This window comes from Hibiscus syriacus, unplaced genomic scaffold, assembly GCF_006381635.1.
Source record: "Hibiscus syriacus cultivar Baekdansim isolate YM2019G1 unplaced genomic scaffold, ASM638163v2 tig00111025_pilon, whole genome shotgun sequence".
Taxonomy (NCBI): domain Eukaryota; kingdom Viridiplantae; phylum Streptophyta; class Magnoliopsida; order Malvales; family Malvaceae; genus Hibiscus; species Hibiscus syriacus.
Window position 1 is genome coordinate 111211 of NW_024062959.1, and position 19894 is coordinate 131104.

Sequence of the window (19894 nt, forward strand, 5' to 3'; positions counted from 1 at the left end):
AGAATAATTTTACCAAATCAAGAATGATCAAATTATATTACTCATTAAAAAAAACCTTATATTACTCGAATCTTACTTATGATAGAAAAATATTAAATGATTAAATATCAATTAAATATTTTAATATAATATATCGATAATCATATTAATCAAATTAAATTCCAATCATACAAATCAATAAAATAAGGAAAATTGAAGACTTTTGACATCAAAGCTAACGGGGAACTGACAGTCAAAAGACTTGACTTTCATGCATTTATTTGAGTTCGCTACTTTTGTTGAATCTTCACATCTTTTGTTCCATCGATATTAGACTTTGAAAAGTAATGGAGTCTTTGTTTCCAACTTATATTTCACATCCCTAGCATTGAGAAAAACAAGCTAAAATCCTCCAACACAATGGCGTTTCCTCTTCTTCTTCTTCTACTTCTTCTGAGTTTCGTGTTCAAAGCTGCAAATGTTCAACCAAGAAGCTCCACCATCGAACCAGGCTCTTCTCTTTCACCCAATAACAATTCATATTTGTTATCGGAGTCCGGTGAGTTCGCCTTTGGTTTCTATCGATACGAAAATGGCTACTCCGTCGGCATCTGGTTCGAAAACATCCCGCAGAAAACAGTCGTATGGACGGCTAACCGGGATGACCCGCCGTTCACCGTTGATTCCACATTGCTTTTCACTGAAGGCAGGCTTATCGTGCGACAGAAGCAAGGCCAAAAGGTACTAATTGATGGTGTTGCTAATGCTACCTCGGCCTCGGTGCTCGACTCGGGTAACTTTGTTCTATATTCGAGTTCGGCAACCATATGGCAGAGTTTCGGTTATCCAACAGACACCATTTTGCCCGGTCAGCGTCTGGTGGTGGAAGGTAAACTGGTTTCCGATGTCTCCGACACGAATCATACTAGTGGGAAATTTCTAATCCTTATGCAAGGAGATGGAAACCTGGTGCAGTACCCTGTCGGAGCAGTCGAATCCGGATTCGGTTACTGGAATTCCGAAACATACACGGCTGGAAATGGTGTGAGTCTTAATCTTGAAAGTGATGGTCTCTTGTATCTGCAAAATGCCTCTGGATTCAACATAAAAAGTATTAACAAGGTTAATGCCTTGGGCAAGCCCATCTATCGTGCAACGATCGATACGGACGGTATATTTCGATTGTATTCGCGTAGTTCCAACAGATCGGGTGACTGGATCACTGAATGGTCATCCCTGGATAATAAATGTGATCCTGTGGGGTTGTGTGGTGAGAATAGTTACTGTGTTTTGATGGAAGGGGAACCTGTATGTCAATGTCCTCCTCGTTTCAATTACATCGACGAGGAACAGAAGGGCTTGGGATGCCGGAAGAATTACAGTTTAGATGCTTGTATGAGAAAGAACGACCAAACGTTAGATTTCTTCGAACTGACCGGATCATCTTGGAAAGCTAGCGATGCATATCTCAATTTCACATCGAGAACCAAAAACAATTGCAGAATGGAATGTTTGCGAAACTGTGATTGTGATGCTGCCTTGTACAACAATCAATCGTGTAAAATGTTGAAGTTGCCATTAAGATTTGGAAGGAAAGAAACAAGTGGTGATACTATAACATTACTAAAGATTGGTGGTGAGTTTGCTGGTCCTGGGACAGGGAAACGAAAGCGTCCCAGGAAACGCAAGCTGCGAATGGACATCTTGATCACTAGTCTCGTCTCGACTTGCTCAATGCTTGCATTAATCGTTGTAGCAGCAATAGGTTTTCTTAAATATCGGTCACGTGTCCGAGAATACGAGCAAATTCTGCAAACGGTAAACAATCGAGTTGCCGAAGATGTTGCCTTGAAATCATTTACCTTTGAGGAGCTCAAGGATGCAACCAACAATTTTGTCGATGAGATTGGTAAAGGAGCTTATGGGACAGTTTTCAGAGGGGTGATATCCAATGGTAACGGTGAAAGAACAGTAGCCATCAAGAGACTCGAAAAAGTAGTAACCGAAGGAGAAAGAGATTTCAAGAACGAAATGAGAGCAATCGGGATAACCCATCACAAGAACTTGGTTCGATTGCTCGGTTACTGCTACGATGGTACCAACAGGCTTCTGGTTTATGAGTACATGAAAAATGGATCACTCGCGGACTTCTTTTTCATATCAAAATTGAAGATAAATTGGGAAGGAAGAGTCGAAATAGTATTGAACATCGCGAGAGGGCTTTGTTACTTGCACGAAGAATGCGAAACACAGATCATCCATTGTGATATCAAACCCGAAAACATCCTAATGGACGACAAAGGGAATGCGAAAATTGCAGATTTCGGATTAGCCAAGCTACTAATGCCCAATCAATCCAAGACATACACCGGAATCAGAGGAACTAGGGGGTACGTTGCCCCAGAGTGGCATCAGAACTTGGCGATAACCGTGAAAGCAGATGTTTATAGCTTCGGGATAATGCTGTTCGAGATTGTTTGTTGTAGGAGGAGCGTAGAGGCTGATGTTCCAGAGAATGAACAAGTTCTTACACATTGGGTGTATGATTGTTTCAAGGCAAACGAAGTGGAGAAGCTGGTGCGAAACGAAGAAGTCCCGAAGAGTAAATTCGAAAGGATTGTTAAAGTCGGATTGTGGTGCACCCAATATGAAGCGTCGTCTCGACCGTCGATGAAAAAGGTTACACTGATGCTGGAAGGGACAGTTAATATACCTGACCCTCCTCTTCTTAGCTCCTGTGTTAATTCTCCATAGCCCACGCCTCCCTTGCAAGTTGCTTGTGTTGCAAGTAGTCACCATTATTTATTAAAATAATAAATTTAATGATCGAGTCTTAATTTAATTAATATTATTATTTTAATATCTTATTAGACATGAATTCGAATACATTTAGATACCTCAATATTTTCAAATTTTGAGTGTATAAATAAATAAATAATACACGTGTATGGTCCACAGTTTCTCACCGCAGATTTAGGGAGATTCAGTCCACATTTTTCTTCCCTTGTTTCGAACCACGTGGCAACAAGAGATTGGATTGTCCATTGTACCGACCACTTTCAACGACATCGTTCTGTTCTTTAACAACCAAAATGTGTATGCACCCGATTCGTTCAAGGCAGGGACAATTACGGTCCGTGTGACAGCGATGATTTTCTAAGTTCAGATGAATGCTAATTGCTAACCCCAGCGGCCAGCGCCCCTAAGTCGTGGGACGACACATTCCTCTTTTATACTTTACAATTTCATTAAATAGAAAGGGTAAATTACACATTTCAAATCACTCAACTTTGCTGTTATTTTTATTTTGGTCATTGAAATTTAAAAGTTTTTAATTTGTTCACTAAATTTTAGGCATTAGATTTTCTACCACCCATTTGTTTCCTTAACAATTTTCGAGTGACATAGCTTATTTAATATTTTTTAAAGTTATATAGACATCAACTCAGACTTCTATCATTGTTTGTAACGATTACTCATCACGTTGTGGTAGTTATTAAATTTAAAATTTTCAAGTCATCCTATTTTGACCCCTAAGTTCGAATCCCCTTCCGCTTCATCTGAATTTCACCGAATCAGCAATTATATTTTTCTGTTCACGACTCACTTCATCAGCACCTTTAATATCAACAACCATTATCTCTACCAAAACACCAACCACTCAACATCACTTAGGTCCATTAAATTCACCACTAAACAAGCAATCAAACCAGCTGCCCACTACCCAAATCATTTCAATACTAGATCGATCATCAATCATTACCTGAAAAAATTCTAAACCCTAACATAATATCACCCAATTTGACACTTTGTGCCCCAACCAAATCAAAATCCCGGTATGAAAAAGAAAAGCTAAGAAACATCATGAAAAAAAACGAACGAGAAAGAATAATTTTTTTAAGTTTTCCTATTTTATGATTAAGGAACAGTTTTTCTTACCTCAATGGTAAAAGATCTCATTCAATGAGAAGAACAATATATTTCGTGTACACCATAATCTGACGATCGAAATAATAGATCATACTAAAATAATGACGAAGCTTTAAATGAGATTCGGTAACTTTTAAAAGTTTTTCGTTGAAATCTAATTTATAAGAAAGAAAAAAGATGTCAAGAGCATGTTCATGATGTTAGATTCGTGAAATCTAAGTCGTTTGTGATAAAATAGACATTAAATTCACATTTAAGAGGGTGAAACGAGTTTAGTAGTTAATTTGGGGACTCGTCAACTACTATTGTTGATAATAGATGGTGATCGCTCATGACAAGCGATGACATAAATCTAAGTGGAGCGGAAAGAAAAAGAAAAAGGGAGGAAAAATAGACAAATTAGATTTTACATGGATAAAAAATTATCTTGTTTTAGTGTAAATTTAGTCATAAAAAGTTCAGTGGTAAAATTTGTAATTTATGCTAAGTAGACGAGTGACTTTGAAAGAAGTGTTGAAAGCCGGAAGAGGATTACGGTTCCCAAAACCGCGCGAATGCACCACATCTTGAGTCCTCGACAGCCCTGACATCAAAACAAAACATAGAATCCCAAGCAAACAGTAAAGTCCACATCTTTAAAAGGTTCCTCACTTCAGTTTACCCAGCGACAGCCACATACCTGTAAAGCCTCAGCCTCAGCCTCAGCCACAACACAAAACACCCTCAGTTCATTAACCATGGCAGTGATATCTACGTGTTGCCCACAGTTCAATGGACTTCGCCGATCATCTCCCAATCTCCCCAACAACAACTAACTACAATCTCAATCTTTCCTTCAACACATCAACTCTCACCTCCGTCTTTCTTCTTCTCGTAGGCCTTGCAGAGGAGCTGTTACTGCCATGGCCGGCTCTGGAAAGGTACCCTTCATTTTGTGTTTTTCTTTTTTAAGATCATTTGTTGATGTATTTAAGAAATTAGAAATGACCCATCAAGGGACCAATTTGTTAGTTTCGATATCGAATTTAGAGAATACTTGACTGAATCGTTTGAGTAGTGTATAAGCCTTAAGCAAGATGGATTTCTCTATAATATCTTGCTGATTTTGTATGGTTAAGTTTTTTTTTTTGGTAAAGTGCTGACCTTGGTATTTTTTTCATTTGAACTTTGCAGTTCTTTGTTGGGGGTAACTGGAAATGTGTAAGTACCCTTTCTCCTAGAAATTGTGTTGGTCTTTCTTCTTTATATTTGATCTTGCTTTTCTTCTAATGTTAGTTCTTTTGTGCTAAATTTGGTGCACTCATTGAGTCCTGTTGGCTTCTCTGGTTATATGTTGTCGAACCAATTGCTCTGGAGTGCTTATTTCCTTTTAGGTCTTTGTTTGGAGTTTTTGATGTTATTTGATATAGAATCTTCTCTCTAAGCTTGTCTAAACGATATGGTTGACATTAGTTTCGACTATTGCAATTACAATAAAGTGATGCTGATTTATTCTCTTTACCTCTCTTCCATTTTCTTTATTATTTTCATTATTATAGAATCTCCTTTTATAGTTCGTTTTGTGCCTTTCCCTTTGATTTATGCCTTTCAAAGGTTTTCGGGCCCTTCCTTGTTCGTACTTCAGATTCTTCAAGTTTGTCACACCTTACTAACACCTTTTGTGAAAGTATTATTGCATTTTCCGGTCACTATGAACTTCACACTCCATTTGCAATGTTCGGGTTTATTAATATGGAAAAACTCATGCAAGGCAATTTTGATCATTCTCTAGTTTGATTTCCTTCACTGATAAAGTTATTTTCTTGTTCGTTCAGAATGGAACGAAAGACTCCATCACGAAGCTTGTTTCTGACTTGAACAGCGCAAAGTTGGAGACCGATGTTGGTAATTGACTTCCTTTTATCTTGTGATTTGTGTATTGTAAATCTATTATGGAACATGGTTTGGGTTTATATCCCGCCAATGGCTAAAAGATTTGCAAAGTTCTTGTGAGACTTCTATTGATACTATCGATTTTCATATGCGTACCTTAATAAATGCTACTTTTTTTGTTTCTTAATTCTTTAGAGGTGCTGTGTCGTTTTGTATTTATCTGGTTCATCAGTACCATGTTAGATGTTATGGATATTTCTGATAATTCATTATGGTTTGACAGATGTTGTTGTAGCACCTCCCTTTGTCTATCTCGATAAGGTGAAGGCCTTGTTAACCGATCGAATTGAGGTATCTGCTCAGAACTCTTGGATTGGAAAATTTGGGGCTTTCACGGGAGAAATCAGGTTAGCAAACATTTGCTTGATGAACAGAACACATTAATTCTTCATTGTTTCATACCCTTTGTTATATCGACATTGGCTTTTTACCCCAAATCCTTGGATTATAAAAACACATCATTGTTGAAATTATATGTGGAATTGCAATGGACTGATTTTTTAAGTCGGTCCTAATTTTCAGGCACATGTGTTATTTCATTTGATCTGTTTCTCAAACATAGTGGAAGCTAATTCGTGTTTGTTTGTAGTTACAGACATCTTTTACTGCACATGCCACATTGTTTGATCGAATTAATTGAAATCTATCTATGTCTTTTATATGATTTGTCCAATTATTTCTGTAGTGTGGAACAACAGAAAGATATTGGCTGCAAGTGGGTCATTCTCGGGCATTCCGAACGCAGGCATATTATCGGTGAAGATGATCAGGTAAAATTTTAGGCACTTAATGTTCTTTTGACATGTTAAAGAGATGCAAAATGTTAAAAGACATAGGACTTATCATCGAAGATTTGTTGTTGTTGTCTTCAGTTTATAGGAAAGAAGGCTGCTTATGCTTTGAACGAGGGTCTCGGAGTAATAGCTTGTATCGGTGAATTACTAGAAGAAAGAGAAGCAGGCAAAACCTTTGATGTATGTTTCCAGCAACTGAAGGCTTTTGCCGGTAATCTTTTGCGGGCCTCTTTGTGATTTTGTTACTTTCTTCCTCATGAATTACCGACTTAGGTTATCTCGTCAAGAATGAAGAGGAAAAGATCATGGCCTAACTTTAACGGACCCATCGTTCACAGATGTTGTTCCCAGTTGGGACAATATAGTTATTGCTTATGAGCCCGTATGGGCCATCGGAACTGGTAAAGTGGCTACACCCCAGCAAGCTCAGGAAGTACATGCAGCTGTCCGTGACTGGCTTAAAAAGAATGTTTCCGAGGAAGTTGCATCTAAAACACGTATCATATATGGAGGTAACTTGGATACCATATCATTCTTAAATGTTGTTACTGTGTTTTCTTTAAATACTACGACATTTCCTCGCTGGTAGTAATTTGTGTGAACATTTGTGTATGTTATGTTTGCGGTTTATGATATGTGAGAGACCTTATAGTATCGTGTATTTACTTAGGAGCATTGTTATTATAGTATCCGTGATCTTGGGAAGGGGACAGTTGTATTATTATTATGCCAATTTTATAAGTTGCTTCGGTCAAATCCGAGTCAGGTCTATTAGAGTATAGGTGCCATGAAAGACATGAAAGTTTGTGGGAACATCCTATTATTCTAGATTGAATGGTGATTGTTCGTCCTTCCTTACAAGCTAACTATATCTCTTTTGCAGGGTCTGTTAACGGAAGCAACTGTGCTGAGCTCGCAAAGCAGGAAGATATCGACGGGTTCCTTGTTGGCGGTGCTTCCTTGAAGGTATATCTACACTATTCATGCTGTTTCAGAATGTTGTTAATAAAACGTGACCTTGCTCTGCTTAGAAGGGAACTTATGGTTCTGAAATATAATTCGGTTATAGCATTGCTGACGATAAGATTCCAATCTTTTGCTATGCAGGGACCCGAGTTTGCAACAATTGTTAACTCCGTAGCGTCGAAAAAGGTGTCAGCTTAAACATATATAAAGCTGATTCAAGTAAGAAATAAAGGACAGTAAAGAAGCTATTTCTGGTTGAAGTTTCATGTGACATATTTAGTGTTATCCAACTGAGTTTTGATTACTTATTGAGTACCCGTTTTTCCTGGATTCTTGTGTGAATTAAGTTAAAATTTCTCGAAAGGATTGATCGATAAGTAAGATGAATGATGGCATCTTCTTTGTATGGAATTGCAACAGCAGACTGATTATCACATTTAATCTCTGTTGCTTCCTCTTGGACAAGATTCAAATCTTAACTAAATAGCTTGGTTTACAGCAGCAGTAGCAACAACAATGTATTCTGCTTCTGATGTGGACTGAGCAATTGTGTCTTGTTTTTTTGAACCCCATGCCAAAAAAAAAAAAAGAACCAGGTCCAAGAGTGAACAAATATCCTGATGTACTGTTCATATCATCAACGAAACCGTACCTGTCACTATCTGTAAAACCGTCTTTGATGCCTTGTAGTGATTAGTGCCGCAGCAATGCATGAACATTTATAACAAACTGTCCGCAAACATAATATCAGGCTTTGCTGAACTTTCCCGAGTCATCTTCTTTGCCAACGTTTTCACCTTGAGCCATAGCCATTTACAATATTTGCTAACCTTTTCACCTTTGTTCTAGTTCTTTCGAGAGAAGTCTGTGAAGTACCGTTTGTCAAGAGTCTGTATACCCTTTCAACAGGTTCAGTGTCATCTCTGGTGAGGTTTAGTCTTACTAACTTCCCTCACCGAAAAGTTTATGAAATGTTGTCTGCACCCTAGTAGTGTCGTGGGCTCGTGGCGTGGGTAGCGGTCCGGTCCCACTGCATCAAACAATCACATGGCTTTGCTCACTTTGTCTCATCCGTTGATGTCCCAAAACAAGCTCACTCCCAAAAGCAGCATGTTAACCAACATGTTCCACAAAACAGAGGGCCGTACATTGGAAAAAAAACCCTGAGAAAACATGTCTTCTTTGCGGCGGTTTCTAGAACATTACCAGATTCCCTTACAACATTGCCAGAACATTGGACTAGACAGCTTATGCTTAGCCATCGGCTGCTTCAGATTATATATATATATATATATATATATATATATATATATATATATATATATATATATATATATATATATATACAAGCATATATGTATCTGTGGGTCATTGCTATTTTTCTGGATAACATAACATTTCATAGGCACATGCATCGATCAACTGGTTTGCCTTAAATGAACCCATGTTGCTGTGACGAGGGTTAAGATAAATCTATGAAGTATCGTATATAAAAAGTCGTCATGCGAGTTTACAAAATCGGGACATCCGGCATTGACATTAGGCATTGTTACGAGCAGTAATTTTGTCTTCTGGCTTTGTCGAGAACTCGAAGGGTTCACATTCGAAATCACGGAAACTGTGGAGTACAGTGTGCATGCAAACAGGTATGGGTCGAAGTTTCAAGAACCAGAAGACGCCAAGTTCAAATTCAATTATCAAATCTATATATATATATATATATACACACACACACACACATTTATGTATGAAAACCAGTGGGCGAGCAGCATGAAAATGGTCATTTGAGGGTCCCCTTTAAGACCCAAGTTGTAAATATTATACACCAATGGATTAAATTTGCCTTTACTATATAAACCCCAATGGCAAAGGGACATGAAATATAGCAACAGAATAGAGAAGAAAAAGCTTTGTTGATTTTGTAACCTAGATATATACATCAATGGGGATTCGGTTGCCTGAGGTGATGCTACATGTGAAGCAAGTTATACGGAGCCGGTTGCACTCCAAGCATCGATGTTCGTATCGGACATCGACTCATGACACGGTGGATGTCCCAAAAGGGCATTTCCCGGTTTATGTAGGAGATGAAGAGAAGAACAAGAGATTTGTGGTTCCATTATCTTATTTGAAGCATCCTTTGTTCCAAGCGTTGTTGAACCAAGCTGAGGAAGAGTTCGGGTTTGATTGTCCGGTGAGAGGCCTTATTGTTCCATGTGCTGAAGATGAATTCATCGATGTAACTTCTCGAATAAATTTACGATTGACCAACTACTGGTAAATCAAGTGACAAGAAGTTCGATATCTCTTAACAACATCTATAGTTCAAATTTTACGATGAAAAAAATAATTTCAGAAGAACTTATTCTCGAAATGAGATTTGTCTGGAATCAACTTCAAATTTAGTACAGACTCTAAAAAAATTATAATGCTTGAGCCAATGCTAGTAATTAAAGCTATGTATGTGATGATTTTGATTTGTATTTTGTTTTGGCTTGTAAATTAGAATTTTGGAGGGTCCAAATTCCAAAATTTTGGCTGTATGGTTGGATTTCCTTTAAAATATATCTGTGATATTATTTTATATTCATGTGATCTGCAGCTGCATTTGATTAAATATATATCAAGTAAATATATTTTTTCATACTTAATTTTTTATGCAATAAGATATTTAAATTTTTAATGTTATATTTAGGTATTTATTTTTTTCTTCTAAAGGTGCATTTAAATATCTAAATTTTAATGATGCATTTAAGTATTTCACTTTTTTAATAAATCAATTATGTACCTAAGTTCTTTTTAGGGCAATTAGGTACCCAAGTTTTATTTTTTGATACAATTAAATGTGTAACACTTTTTAATTACATTTGTTCAATTTGATGCGAGAACAAAATATGAAAATCTAAAAAATTAAGACTAAAAATTTAAATTAAAATGCAGGGGCTAAACCAACAATTTGTGCATAATATATAGATTAATAAAAATCTAAGCTTTATAATTCATGAACCATGATAGCAACCTTTCTCCTATTTGTCCTTGGTTTAACCACAAGCATGAAAATCATAACCTTATCCGGAAAGTACATACCTTGCTTTTAAATACATATCTCTCATAGACGTATATCCTTTTCTGTTCAATCTCGTCAACGATGGGTTATTATGCCTATTTCACTTATCGAAGTAATTATCGTAAAATCGAACAATCTTTTAATATCAATTGTCACAAGATAATTATTCTTTTTCTCATAGAAATGTTTTATAGAGTATACAATGTCATCATTTTTAAACTTTAAAACTTCTCTTTTTCTTTCTGATATGAGATTAATATCTCTAACTCTCCAAGACGTGACAATACTAATCACATACATATATAAATATCATGTATGCCATCGGACATAAATTTCAACCATGTACGAAAACTCTTCATTTTCATATAAACTCGTCTTTTTGAGACATTAGTTTTTGTAAATGGAGTTGAGAGATAACCCTTCAAAAGACCATACAAGAAATAAATTATAGACAACGAACACAGATCACAATATATTCAAATTATCGTACATTAATTATATAAATCACCCACTTCTTTTGAGTCAAAGAAACTCAAAATTGTTCATTTTTCTAAAGTGTTTGTGATTCATAATCTCAAAACCTAAATATTAACACCTAAATATCATATGAAACACATACCAACACAAACAAACCCTAATTTTATGATCTCTAGTTGCTCAACTACATAACTAAAAGTCTACTTAGTACACATAATCAAACCCTGATCTCTAGCTGTTTCCAAAAACTTCTCCAAAGATCCTCTTCTTCACACCTCCCCGTGTAGGTTGTTTCATTGGTTGGTTTGCGGTTGGCTTGTGGTTGTTGCTCGTCGGTTGTGGCTTGCGGTTGCTACTTTCGAGATCCTTAGAACTTCCATCATCTCTGCCGCCAACGCCTTGGTCGCCTTGGCTGTTGTTTCCACTCATCCTCTGATTTCTCTAGTTGGTTAGCCAAAATGATAATTCTTTGAAATGAGAGAGTAGGAAAATGCAAAGGCGTAAATAAAGTTGGATTTATGGGGCCTTCAGCCTTCAAGGACAAAGCCACCTGCACATTGGCATGCGCATGCCTTTTGGTGTGGCCCCTCATGTTATTGTTTGTATTGGGACTTATATTTAATACAATGATAACATATTTAATTTGAGTTCAAAATATCTGATCGTCGAATTAGAATTGTTTTAAAACCTTAATTGATCTGATTCAATTGATTCAGTTACTGTCAATTCAACCCGACATAAAAGGTTTAGGTGAAAACACTCCCATGTGTGTCTTCTAACAAGAAGCTCCACGACAATTTATCTCCACCACTCCATTTGCAAACCCTTCTTTTCCTATATGTATACTTCCATCTATATATATACACATATAGTTGCAGGAAATTTCATTATACAAACTAACGTTAGTTTGAGATTTAAAGACACGATCAATTAATTGAATAATTTAATTGTATTTTTTAAATACGGTGATTTAATTATAATTTTTTTTTCATTTAGTTTAACTTAAGGATAAATTACATTATTCCTCATTGAACTATAGTCTCTCTCCTATTTTACTCATTTAACTTTCGAATTACTCATGTTTTGATCACTTTGAATTATTTTATTATTATTTTTGTATGATGTGATATTTTTACTATTATTTAATATAAAATAAATACAGAAGGTCGTCAAACGCTACCACTGACCATCGTTGACAGCCGTAGATGGTGGTCGTTCAGTATGAAATTTCATAGGTCGTTTCATCTCGACACCCTAAGTCTGAATCTGTCCTCCGTTTTTCCAGAACTTGCTCTGAAGACCACGAATTGAGGATCGAAAGTGAGGAAGCAAAAAACTTTTCACTCAAGATTAATGGGTTTTGGGACATTTTCTGGTGAAACAGCCACCAGATTCAGACTAAGGGGATCGAGACGAATCGACCCATGAAATGTGAAACTGAACGACCACCATGTACGACGGTCGACTGTGGCTGACAGTGTTATCCAACCACCTTTTGTTTTTATTTTATATTAAATAATAATAATAAAAAGGCCACATCATACATAAATAATAAAAAACAATTCAGAGTGATCAAAACAGGAGTAATTTGAAAATTCAGTGAGTAAATTAAAAATATTGAAAGTATGATGAATAAAATAGGAGAACAAATATAGATCAGTGAGAAGTTGTGTATTTTACCTTTAATTTAATATTGTTATTATAGGTGTTGTTATTCACTTTTCAATCTAAACGTCATCGTTTTATAGGTAAAGCTCAACAAACAAGCATAAAAACCAGGCAAAGAGCTTGCGTTCAGTTTGGCCACCGCAGAATATTTATTCTGAAATCTCCATCGCTCGTTTTCCAATCACACAAAAAGCAAAGCAAAGACAAAGCCATGGCGCCGCCTCCTGGACCTTACTCCGGCACCAGCACTCTCGCTCTCGTGACTTATTTTACCTTTTCTTTTACTCTTTGCCAATGAATAATTTAGATCAGATTTGATTTGTTCTTAGTTGATGAGGTTTTCTTTTCGTATGTAATAGGTAGCTCGTGCATCTGCTTTCTCTTTTGGACTTGTTTATGGGAGCTTTAAGCTCAAGTACCTCAAGGTACATCCGTTTACTTCTTTTGTTTCTAATTTTTTTTCCTTGTCTCTGTTTGTCGATACTTAAGTATGTTCACGGATTTCATGTTATATTATTGCAATCGGATGTATATCTCGTGGAAATTGGTAATTTTCATAGGACTCTTCGTTCAGGGTGAAATGGATGCTAGGAATGACAATTAGATATCAGATTTTCTTTTTATAGATTCAGATATTGCATATTCGGATTATATTCGAATTCAAATATTTTAATTAGTATGCGATTCAGAGCTGATGCGGATTTGAATCCGTTTCGCTTTCCGTGGATAACAATTTGAATTCATAGATCTTTATCCGCATCTGGTTTGCTTTGTGTATCTAATGCTCAAACCGAGATCTAAGTAAGAGTGTTGGGAACTTGGGATATCAGTTCTTTGTTGATAAACCCTGCTTGAATATATTGTTTCGATAGTATACTGGTATAGCTTCTTGTATTGTGATCTATCTGCATATCTGCAAACATGGCTTGATTGTCATAAATAATTTGAGAGGATTTTGAGACATTGTAGTCTTGTAGATATGCGTGCTTTGAAAGTTTAAACTTACTCAGGAATGTATATAGTGATGATGTGGTTAACTTTTAGCAGCTATTGTTGTTATGATTGCTTCTAACAGTTAAAAAGATTGTTGGGATATCAGTTCTTTGTTGATAAACCCTACATGAATATCTTGTTCCGATAGTCTACTGGTAAAGCTTCCTGTATTGGGATCTATCTGCATATCTGCAAACATGTCTTGATTGTCATAAATAATTGATTTCGAGACATTGTAGATATGCGTGCTTGACTGCTTTGAAAGTTTAAACTCAGGAATGTACATAGTGATGATGTGGTAAACTCTTAGCATCTAATGTTGTTCTGATTGCTTCTAACAGTTAGAAGGATTGTTTGACCACTTGCTTTACATTCAAACCATTTCCATGAATGAATAAGGTGTGTCGTATGGAGCTTCGACGTTTTACTCTAGGATATATGTTCATAGATGTTAGCTTGTACTCCATATCCACTATGTTATCTGGATTCTTCATTTTCTATAAAGTATTGTGTTATTTATGCGATCGACTATATCCGACACCTACATAAGCAGATAAATAAAACAACATAAATACTCCGCCTTTGCGTAGATTTTGCTATTTTCCCAGGAATGTTTAATGTATTGTGTGGATTACTCTTTATATTGATAATAATGTTCTGCCATAGCGTTTAAGGTGAGTCAAGAGAAACATCAAAAACAAATGCCTCACATATTACCATACTTTTATCCTCAGATGAAGGCGAAGTCTCAAAGGAAAGCTGAAGCAAAGGCACACCATTGAAGCAGGGTCGGGTTTTGTTCATAGTCGATCACATGCGTAACATGAGGTTTTTTTCCTTCAATAATGCAGTAGCTATGGGATTGCCCCAATGTTTCATTTCGGCCTGCAGCTTTTAATGGACCGTGGCGAACTGCCAATTTTTTTGTTGTATAGTTATCAACTTGGCTATTTCTAAGTGATAAAATCTGTTCACTTGGTGTTCTTTCTTGAATCATACTATTAAGCAATCAAATCTACAAAATTGTGCATTCCATATCGGCTCTATAAAGCCGGCGTTACCACATAATACCTGAAACGGTGGAAGCAATCTGTGTCGGAGAGCATCAGTACCGGCAAGGGACTGAAGAAACAATGCAAAAGTTACTATGCTCGCCATGGCTTTCATCAGTAAACCCAAAAGCTTCGATGGAAAGACCAAAACTAATGATCCATCCTTTACTCCTAGTTGCTCTATGAAGAGACCAGGAAACAAGGAGAGGACACATAATGCTGGTGGTTGTTCCCATTCTTGCTTTCCTGATTGAAGAGTGTATCCCGGAGTTAGGAAGAAAAGTCGGTCTCAAAGAAATCAGCCGGGCATCGGAACAACCAAAAACCGACATGACCGTAAAATAGAAGGGAGCTAAGTAGTTCCGGTTTTTCCTATTAGTTCAACCAACTTTGATTGGAATGAAGCAGAGGATTCTTATGAGGACTATAACCCGACAGTCGCAGAAACGATGCCATAGTACATGCACGAAGTGGGTACAGACATATCCCCCATGCAACTAAATGAGTATATAAATTTTCTTATTCTTTCTTTTATTTTTCATTAACATATTAAACTAAATTTAATAATTTATCCAAAATAATGAATATACACTTGCTCTCACGCGCTATAAAAAATCATTCCAAATTATAATTATAAGAGGTAAGTTAGTTCAAGATTTTTCATGTTTTAAAAGTGTCAATTATATATATATATATATTTTGTATAAACTACTAAAATGGTGTCATTTCATTTTATAAATGTACGCTTTTGATCACCAAAATTTAAGAGGTAATACTTTGATCATTTGTGTTATTGATTTATAATTTTTAAATCATTGGGATGTTTAAATGTTGTTAGTTTAATAATGTGAGATGTTAGTAAAATGGATTAATTTTTAATTTGATCCTTGAACTTTAAATAAAATATCAATTCAACCCTTGAATCCAATTAAAATCTCTTAACGTCGCTCATCACTATAAATAGTGATCACCGCCTGCATATAAATACACATACATTTTGTTAAGTTAATAAATATAATGCTACATTTCCTCATTCTTCTTCTCTACTGATTCTATACATAAAACTTCCAACCACTACTCATTGTAAACGAATGGTACACTGTGAACAAATTGAATGACTTGACTTCTTCAATCATCGTATTCATATTAATATTTTTCAAGTTTAATCTTATTTAGAAGAGAATTAAAGAGGGACAAGAAACTAATGTGAACATGGTGATTCTAAACCCTCAAAAAGAAACTTTAATATGGGTATTAATTATTCTATCGGCCCCTTCCCCTATGATAGGGGTCTTGGTTATTGTTGTTTTCCAATCTGATTTCTGGGGCACGGTACAGGTTTATGTTATTGGTCGTTTTCATGGTTATCCTTGATTTTGTGCAGTTGCTTATTTGATGTTAGGTATGTTTTCGAGGTAGATCTTTAGACTGATGTTGGCGCATATCCGATATCTGAGTATGTGCGATAGTATGTGATAGTATGTATTTGACTGTGATCCATATTATTCTATTTCACATTGGTTGTGTTGCCTTTCTTCTTGTTTAGAGATCAGCATTTACAACTTCTTGTTTGGAGACTATCTCCTTTGACACGTGCATGCGCGGTTTGCAGTTCTTTATCGGTTCTTGCTAATGGTGACAGTTTCTTTGACACTTTGTTTGCCGTCTATTCACGCCATTATACGAGTTTGATATATCCGTCGTATTACCAATATTGCATATGTCTTAGTATATTACCAATTTAGAAAAAAAATATTAGTTTGGTATATCCGAAGAGTTGTTTTGTTTTTGAGTTACGTGGATTTGAATTCAGTGAATTATGATTCGATCTAATTTAATGCGATTATTTTTTAAAAGAATTTGGATTCGAGCCAAATTGAATAATATTAATTCGAGTTTAAGATGAAAAATTCATGACTTGATCTGAGAAAATAATATAATTATCCTTAATATATTTTAGAGACAATTATAATAATAACCTTTATATATTTTTTAATTAATTTCTATTTTACTTAACAAAAATATATTTTAAAATATTGTAAAATGAATCAACATTCAATATTTGTTATAAATTAATGTGGCACGTCTCACATAGATGATGGGATCATCAAGGGTCAATAATGTGGCACGTACTTATAAATTTTTGGATATAACTTTTAGAAAATGACATCTGATTTAATATTGAGAAAACAATAATGATTAATATGACCGGACGTTAGGTCATTGAATTCATTACCCTCCCTCTTATTTTGCACGTTTTGTAGATTATAAAATTAAGATAAAAATTATAACCATAAATATAAATTAAATACACAATTAAGATACATTTTTATAATTATCGAGATAATTAAATAATCATTAGAGATCAAACAATGATCATACAAGAAAAGTGTTAAAACCCTTTCGATGAAAACTCAAATAGAATATATATACGAACAGATCTGATTACATCAACAAACGAACCACAACATGAAATTAAATTATTGAAAGGTCACCAACAACCACAATCAGAGTTGAGCGTTGTGAGAAAACTATCTCCGAATGTAAATATCATATCCATATCCAATTTGAGGGTCTAAAGCAAAGAAGATCATTATGATAACAAATAAGCGTCATCATGATCAATCGATATATTAAATCCAACTAAGAGAAAATAAAATGAAAAAAAGGTTAAAACGATCGAAAAAAATATGCCAAAAGACGTAAAAAGTACTATGAAGGCATAGGAAAGCGTCTCATAAATATAAAGCTATTGAAAACTAAAAAAAATAAAAGAAAAATAAAAAATGATATAAAAATAAATAAATAAATAAACAACAAATCTAATATAATATTGTCGTCAACCAACCAAGGAAGAGTTTTGGATTAAGGATGTTGAGAAGTTTGTGTGAAGTGGTGGGACGTTGGATGGCTTTAAGAGTGATTTGTCCATTTTCAATAAAATATCAACTCCCAAGTTGATGGAAGAAGATTTGGTCGGCCGCTGGGGCTTTGGGCAAAGTGATTTGCTTGTCCCAATTTTCTCTATTTTCTAAATAATATCCCTTATCAATTCATATCTTACTTTTAAATTCTTTCTTTCAACCTTCCATTGACATTTACTTCATTCATCTTTCTCTAAAAACTACAAAAAGAGAGTGAGTTAAAAGTAAAGTTTCTTTACTCATCCTACGGGCTTCAAGAAAATAAATTTATAAACATGTATTTAAGGGTTTCATGGAGAAGTGATGTATACATCGTTGTAACCGGGAGCCAATATAGTTTTGTTTAAAACAAATAAATATTGATTTCAATATGTATATGAAAAGATATGAATTTTTAGGTGATGAAGGGTCAAAAATCTAAACATAAACCTTATAAAACAGTTTTAGCAGTGACTTTGAAAAACACTAAATATTCTATAGTAAATATTAGGAAGTGAGCCTTCTATACTTATAACTGTACATAAGTCTAGTTTTGTTTAAAACAAACGGTTCTTAATTTAGTTCTATATATTTAGAGTTATAAATTTTTAAGTGAGCAAATGTCAGAAGAGAAGGTAGCATACTATTTTGAAAAACAACAAGGACAGTGAATTCAAAAATTCATCATAAATCGTACGAGTTAAATTATAAACTTTAATTTATATGGTTGAAAATATTAGTGAATCTAATTTCTTATAAAATAAATGGAACATGATTTGGAATTGTAGATCATTAATTATACATTTTCTTTAGAGGTTGTACCCGTTGCCATATTGAATGATTAATATTTTAGTCATGATTTAAGATTTTGTAAAGCTTAAATGATCAAAACATACTCAAGCATAATATACCTTGCAAGTTTGAAATAAGTATAAGATTTTGAAAGTTATTGAGTTATACTTGTGATGAGTTGTTTGATGCTTTGTTTGCGCATAGTCTTTGAGCTCTAACCTGATTAGAGGCCGTGAGTGGTGTTCGGGAAAACAATTCGAAAATCCTAGATTTGTTTGATTAGCAGTCATGAGTGGCGTGAGACTAATACACGGACGGACCTTATAGGTTGCCTGGGGTATCCCAGACAACCCCTCAAAATTGTAACTTAGTGTTAATTTTTTCCCAGGCAACCCCTCAAAATTGTAACTTAGTGTTAATTTTTTCTATTTTTTTAATTAATATAATTGCTACCCCTAATATTACTCCAGGCAACCCCTCAAAATTGTAACTTAGTGTTAATATTTTCTATTTTTTTAATTAATACAATTGCTACCCCTAATATTATGTGTAAATGTTACTCTTTATTATAGGAAAAATTAATATCCTATTTAAAATTTAAAAAAAAAGATCAAGCCCAAAAAATAAACCTTAAGCCCATGAATCAAGCACCTATTTTCAGTTTTGTGGGAATTGGGATACGGCAATTGGCAACAGATTAGAAAGACTATGAAAACTAAAAACCTCGATTGAAGATTAGAAGGGTAAACCGCCGACAAGGGTTGAGGGCTGTGGTCTTGTGGAAACTCAACCCATCTTGGAAAGGCAAGGCTGTAAGGGCTGCCTCACTGCCTTCCTGTGCGATTGAACTTTGAAGGGGAAGCCGATTGAACTTTGAACTTTTGAAGACAGCAAGTTGAACTTTGAACTTTCTACCTTTTTCTCCAAATATACAAATGAGACAAGTATGTGTACTTTCTTTTATCTTAATTTATTCTTTACATTAATGATTTTATTATCTTTCTCACTTTGTCTTCTTTCATTCATATTTAATTTTTTCATGTTTAACAATAAAGGTAGTAAACTGTATATATATTGCTTTGTTATTTGAAATTGATTAATTCATTAAAATTAGGTTTTTTTTGGTTTGATGTATTAAAATTAGGATATTACAGTAAAGTAGTAATTCATAGTTTATAATTATTATATGTTGAATTTTTAATATTTTAATCATTTTATTTATTGAAATATTTAATTGTAGGGTTCTATTGGTAACTATTTTAAAAGGAAATTAGATGTTGGTGATGATGGAAGTAGTGAAGGATCTTCTAAAAGAAATAGCTCAAATGAAGTTCCACAAAG

General features: G+C 34.8%; 4 protein-coding genes across 4 annotated transcripts; all 4 read left to right on the forward strand.

Annotated features, from left to right (window-relative positions):
- Positions 1 to 370: 370 nt before the first annotated feature.
- Positions 371 to 19324, forward strand: LOC120150760 (G-type lectin S-receptor-like serine/threonine-protein kinase LECRK2). Its single transcript, XM_039163389.1, has 2 exons — positions 371 to 2767; positions 19313 to 19324. Exon 1 carries the CDS (start codon positions 400 to 402, stop codon positions 2731 to 2733), a length of 2334 nt encoding a protein of 777 aa, XP_039019320.1. The 5' UTR covers positions 371 to 399; the 3' UTR covers positions 2734 to 2767; positions 19313 to 19324.
- Positions 4493 to 7837, forward strand: LOC120150762 (triosephosphate isomerase, chloroplastic). Its single transcript, XM_039163390.1, has 10 exons — positions 4493 to 4564; positions 4609 to 4829; positions 5083 to 5109; positions 5724 to 5793; positions 6065 to 6188; positions 6527 to 6611; positions 6714 to 6846; positions 6974 to 7147; positions 7519 to 7601; positions 7743 to 7837. The coding sequence occupies exons 2-10, from the start codon at positions 4812 to 4814 to the stop codon at positions 7797 to 7799; spliced, it is 771 nt and encodes a 256-aa protein (XP_039019321.1). The 5' UTR covers positions 4493 to 4564; positions 4609 to 4811; the 3' UTR covers positions 7800 to 7837.
- Positions 9510 to 9882, forward strand: LOC120150740 (auxin-responsive protein SAUR21-like). Its single transcript, XM_039163373.1, has one exon. The coding sequence runs from the start codon at positions 9544 to 9546 to the stop codon at positions 9880 to 9882; it is 339 nt and encodes a 112-aa protein (XP_039019304.1). The 5' UTR covers positions 9510 to 9543.
- On the forward strand, positions 12920 to 14802 carry LOC120150763. The gene is made up of 3 exons (XM_039163391.1): positions 12920 to 13072; positions 13173 to 13238; positions 14541 to 14802. The coding sequence occupies exons 1-3, from the start codon at positions 13025 to 13027 to the stop codon at positions 14586 to 14588; spliced, it is 162 nt and encodes a 53-aa protein (XP_039019322.1). The 5' UTR covers positions 12920 to 13024; the 3' UTR covers positions 14589 to 14802.
- Positions 19325 to 19894: the final 570 nt, after the last annotated feature.

Bases quoted from the DNA above. Each gene is read 5' to 3' on its own strand.
- LOC120150760 (XM_039163389.1), top strand. From the start codon at position 400: ATGGCGTTTCCTCTTCTTCTTCTTCTACTTCTTCTGAGTTTCGTGTTC.
- LOC120150762 (XM_039163390.1), top strand. The intron at 5,110-5,723 runs GTAAGTACCCTT...TTGTTCGTTCAG, and splicing joins TTGGGGGTAACTGGAAATGT to AATGGAACGAAAGACTCCAT. The intron at 5,794-6,064 runs GTAATTGACTTC...ATGGTTTGACAG, and splicing joins AAAGTTGGAGACCGATGTTG to ATGTTGTTGTAGCACCTCCC.
- LOC120150740 (XM_039163373.1), top strand. From the start codon at position 9,544: ATGGGGATTCGGTTGCCTGAGGTGATGCTACATGTGAAGCAAGTTATA.
- LOC120150763 (XM_039163391.1), top strand. From the start codon at position 13,025: ATGGCGCCGCCTCCTGGACCTTACTCCGGCACCAGCACTCTCGCTCTC. The intron at 13,073-13,172 runs GTGACTTATTTT...CGTATGTAATAG, and splicing joins GCACCAGCACTCTCGCTCTC to GTAGCTCGTGCATCTGCTTT. The intron at 13,239-14,540 runs GTACATCCGTTT...TTTTATCCTCAG, and splicing joins TTAAGCTCAAGTACCTCAAG to ATGAAGGCGAAGTCTCAAAG.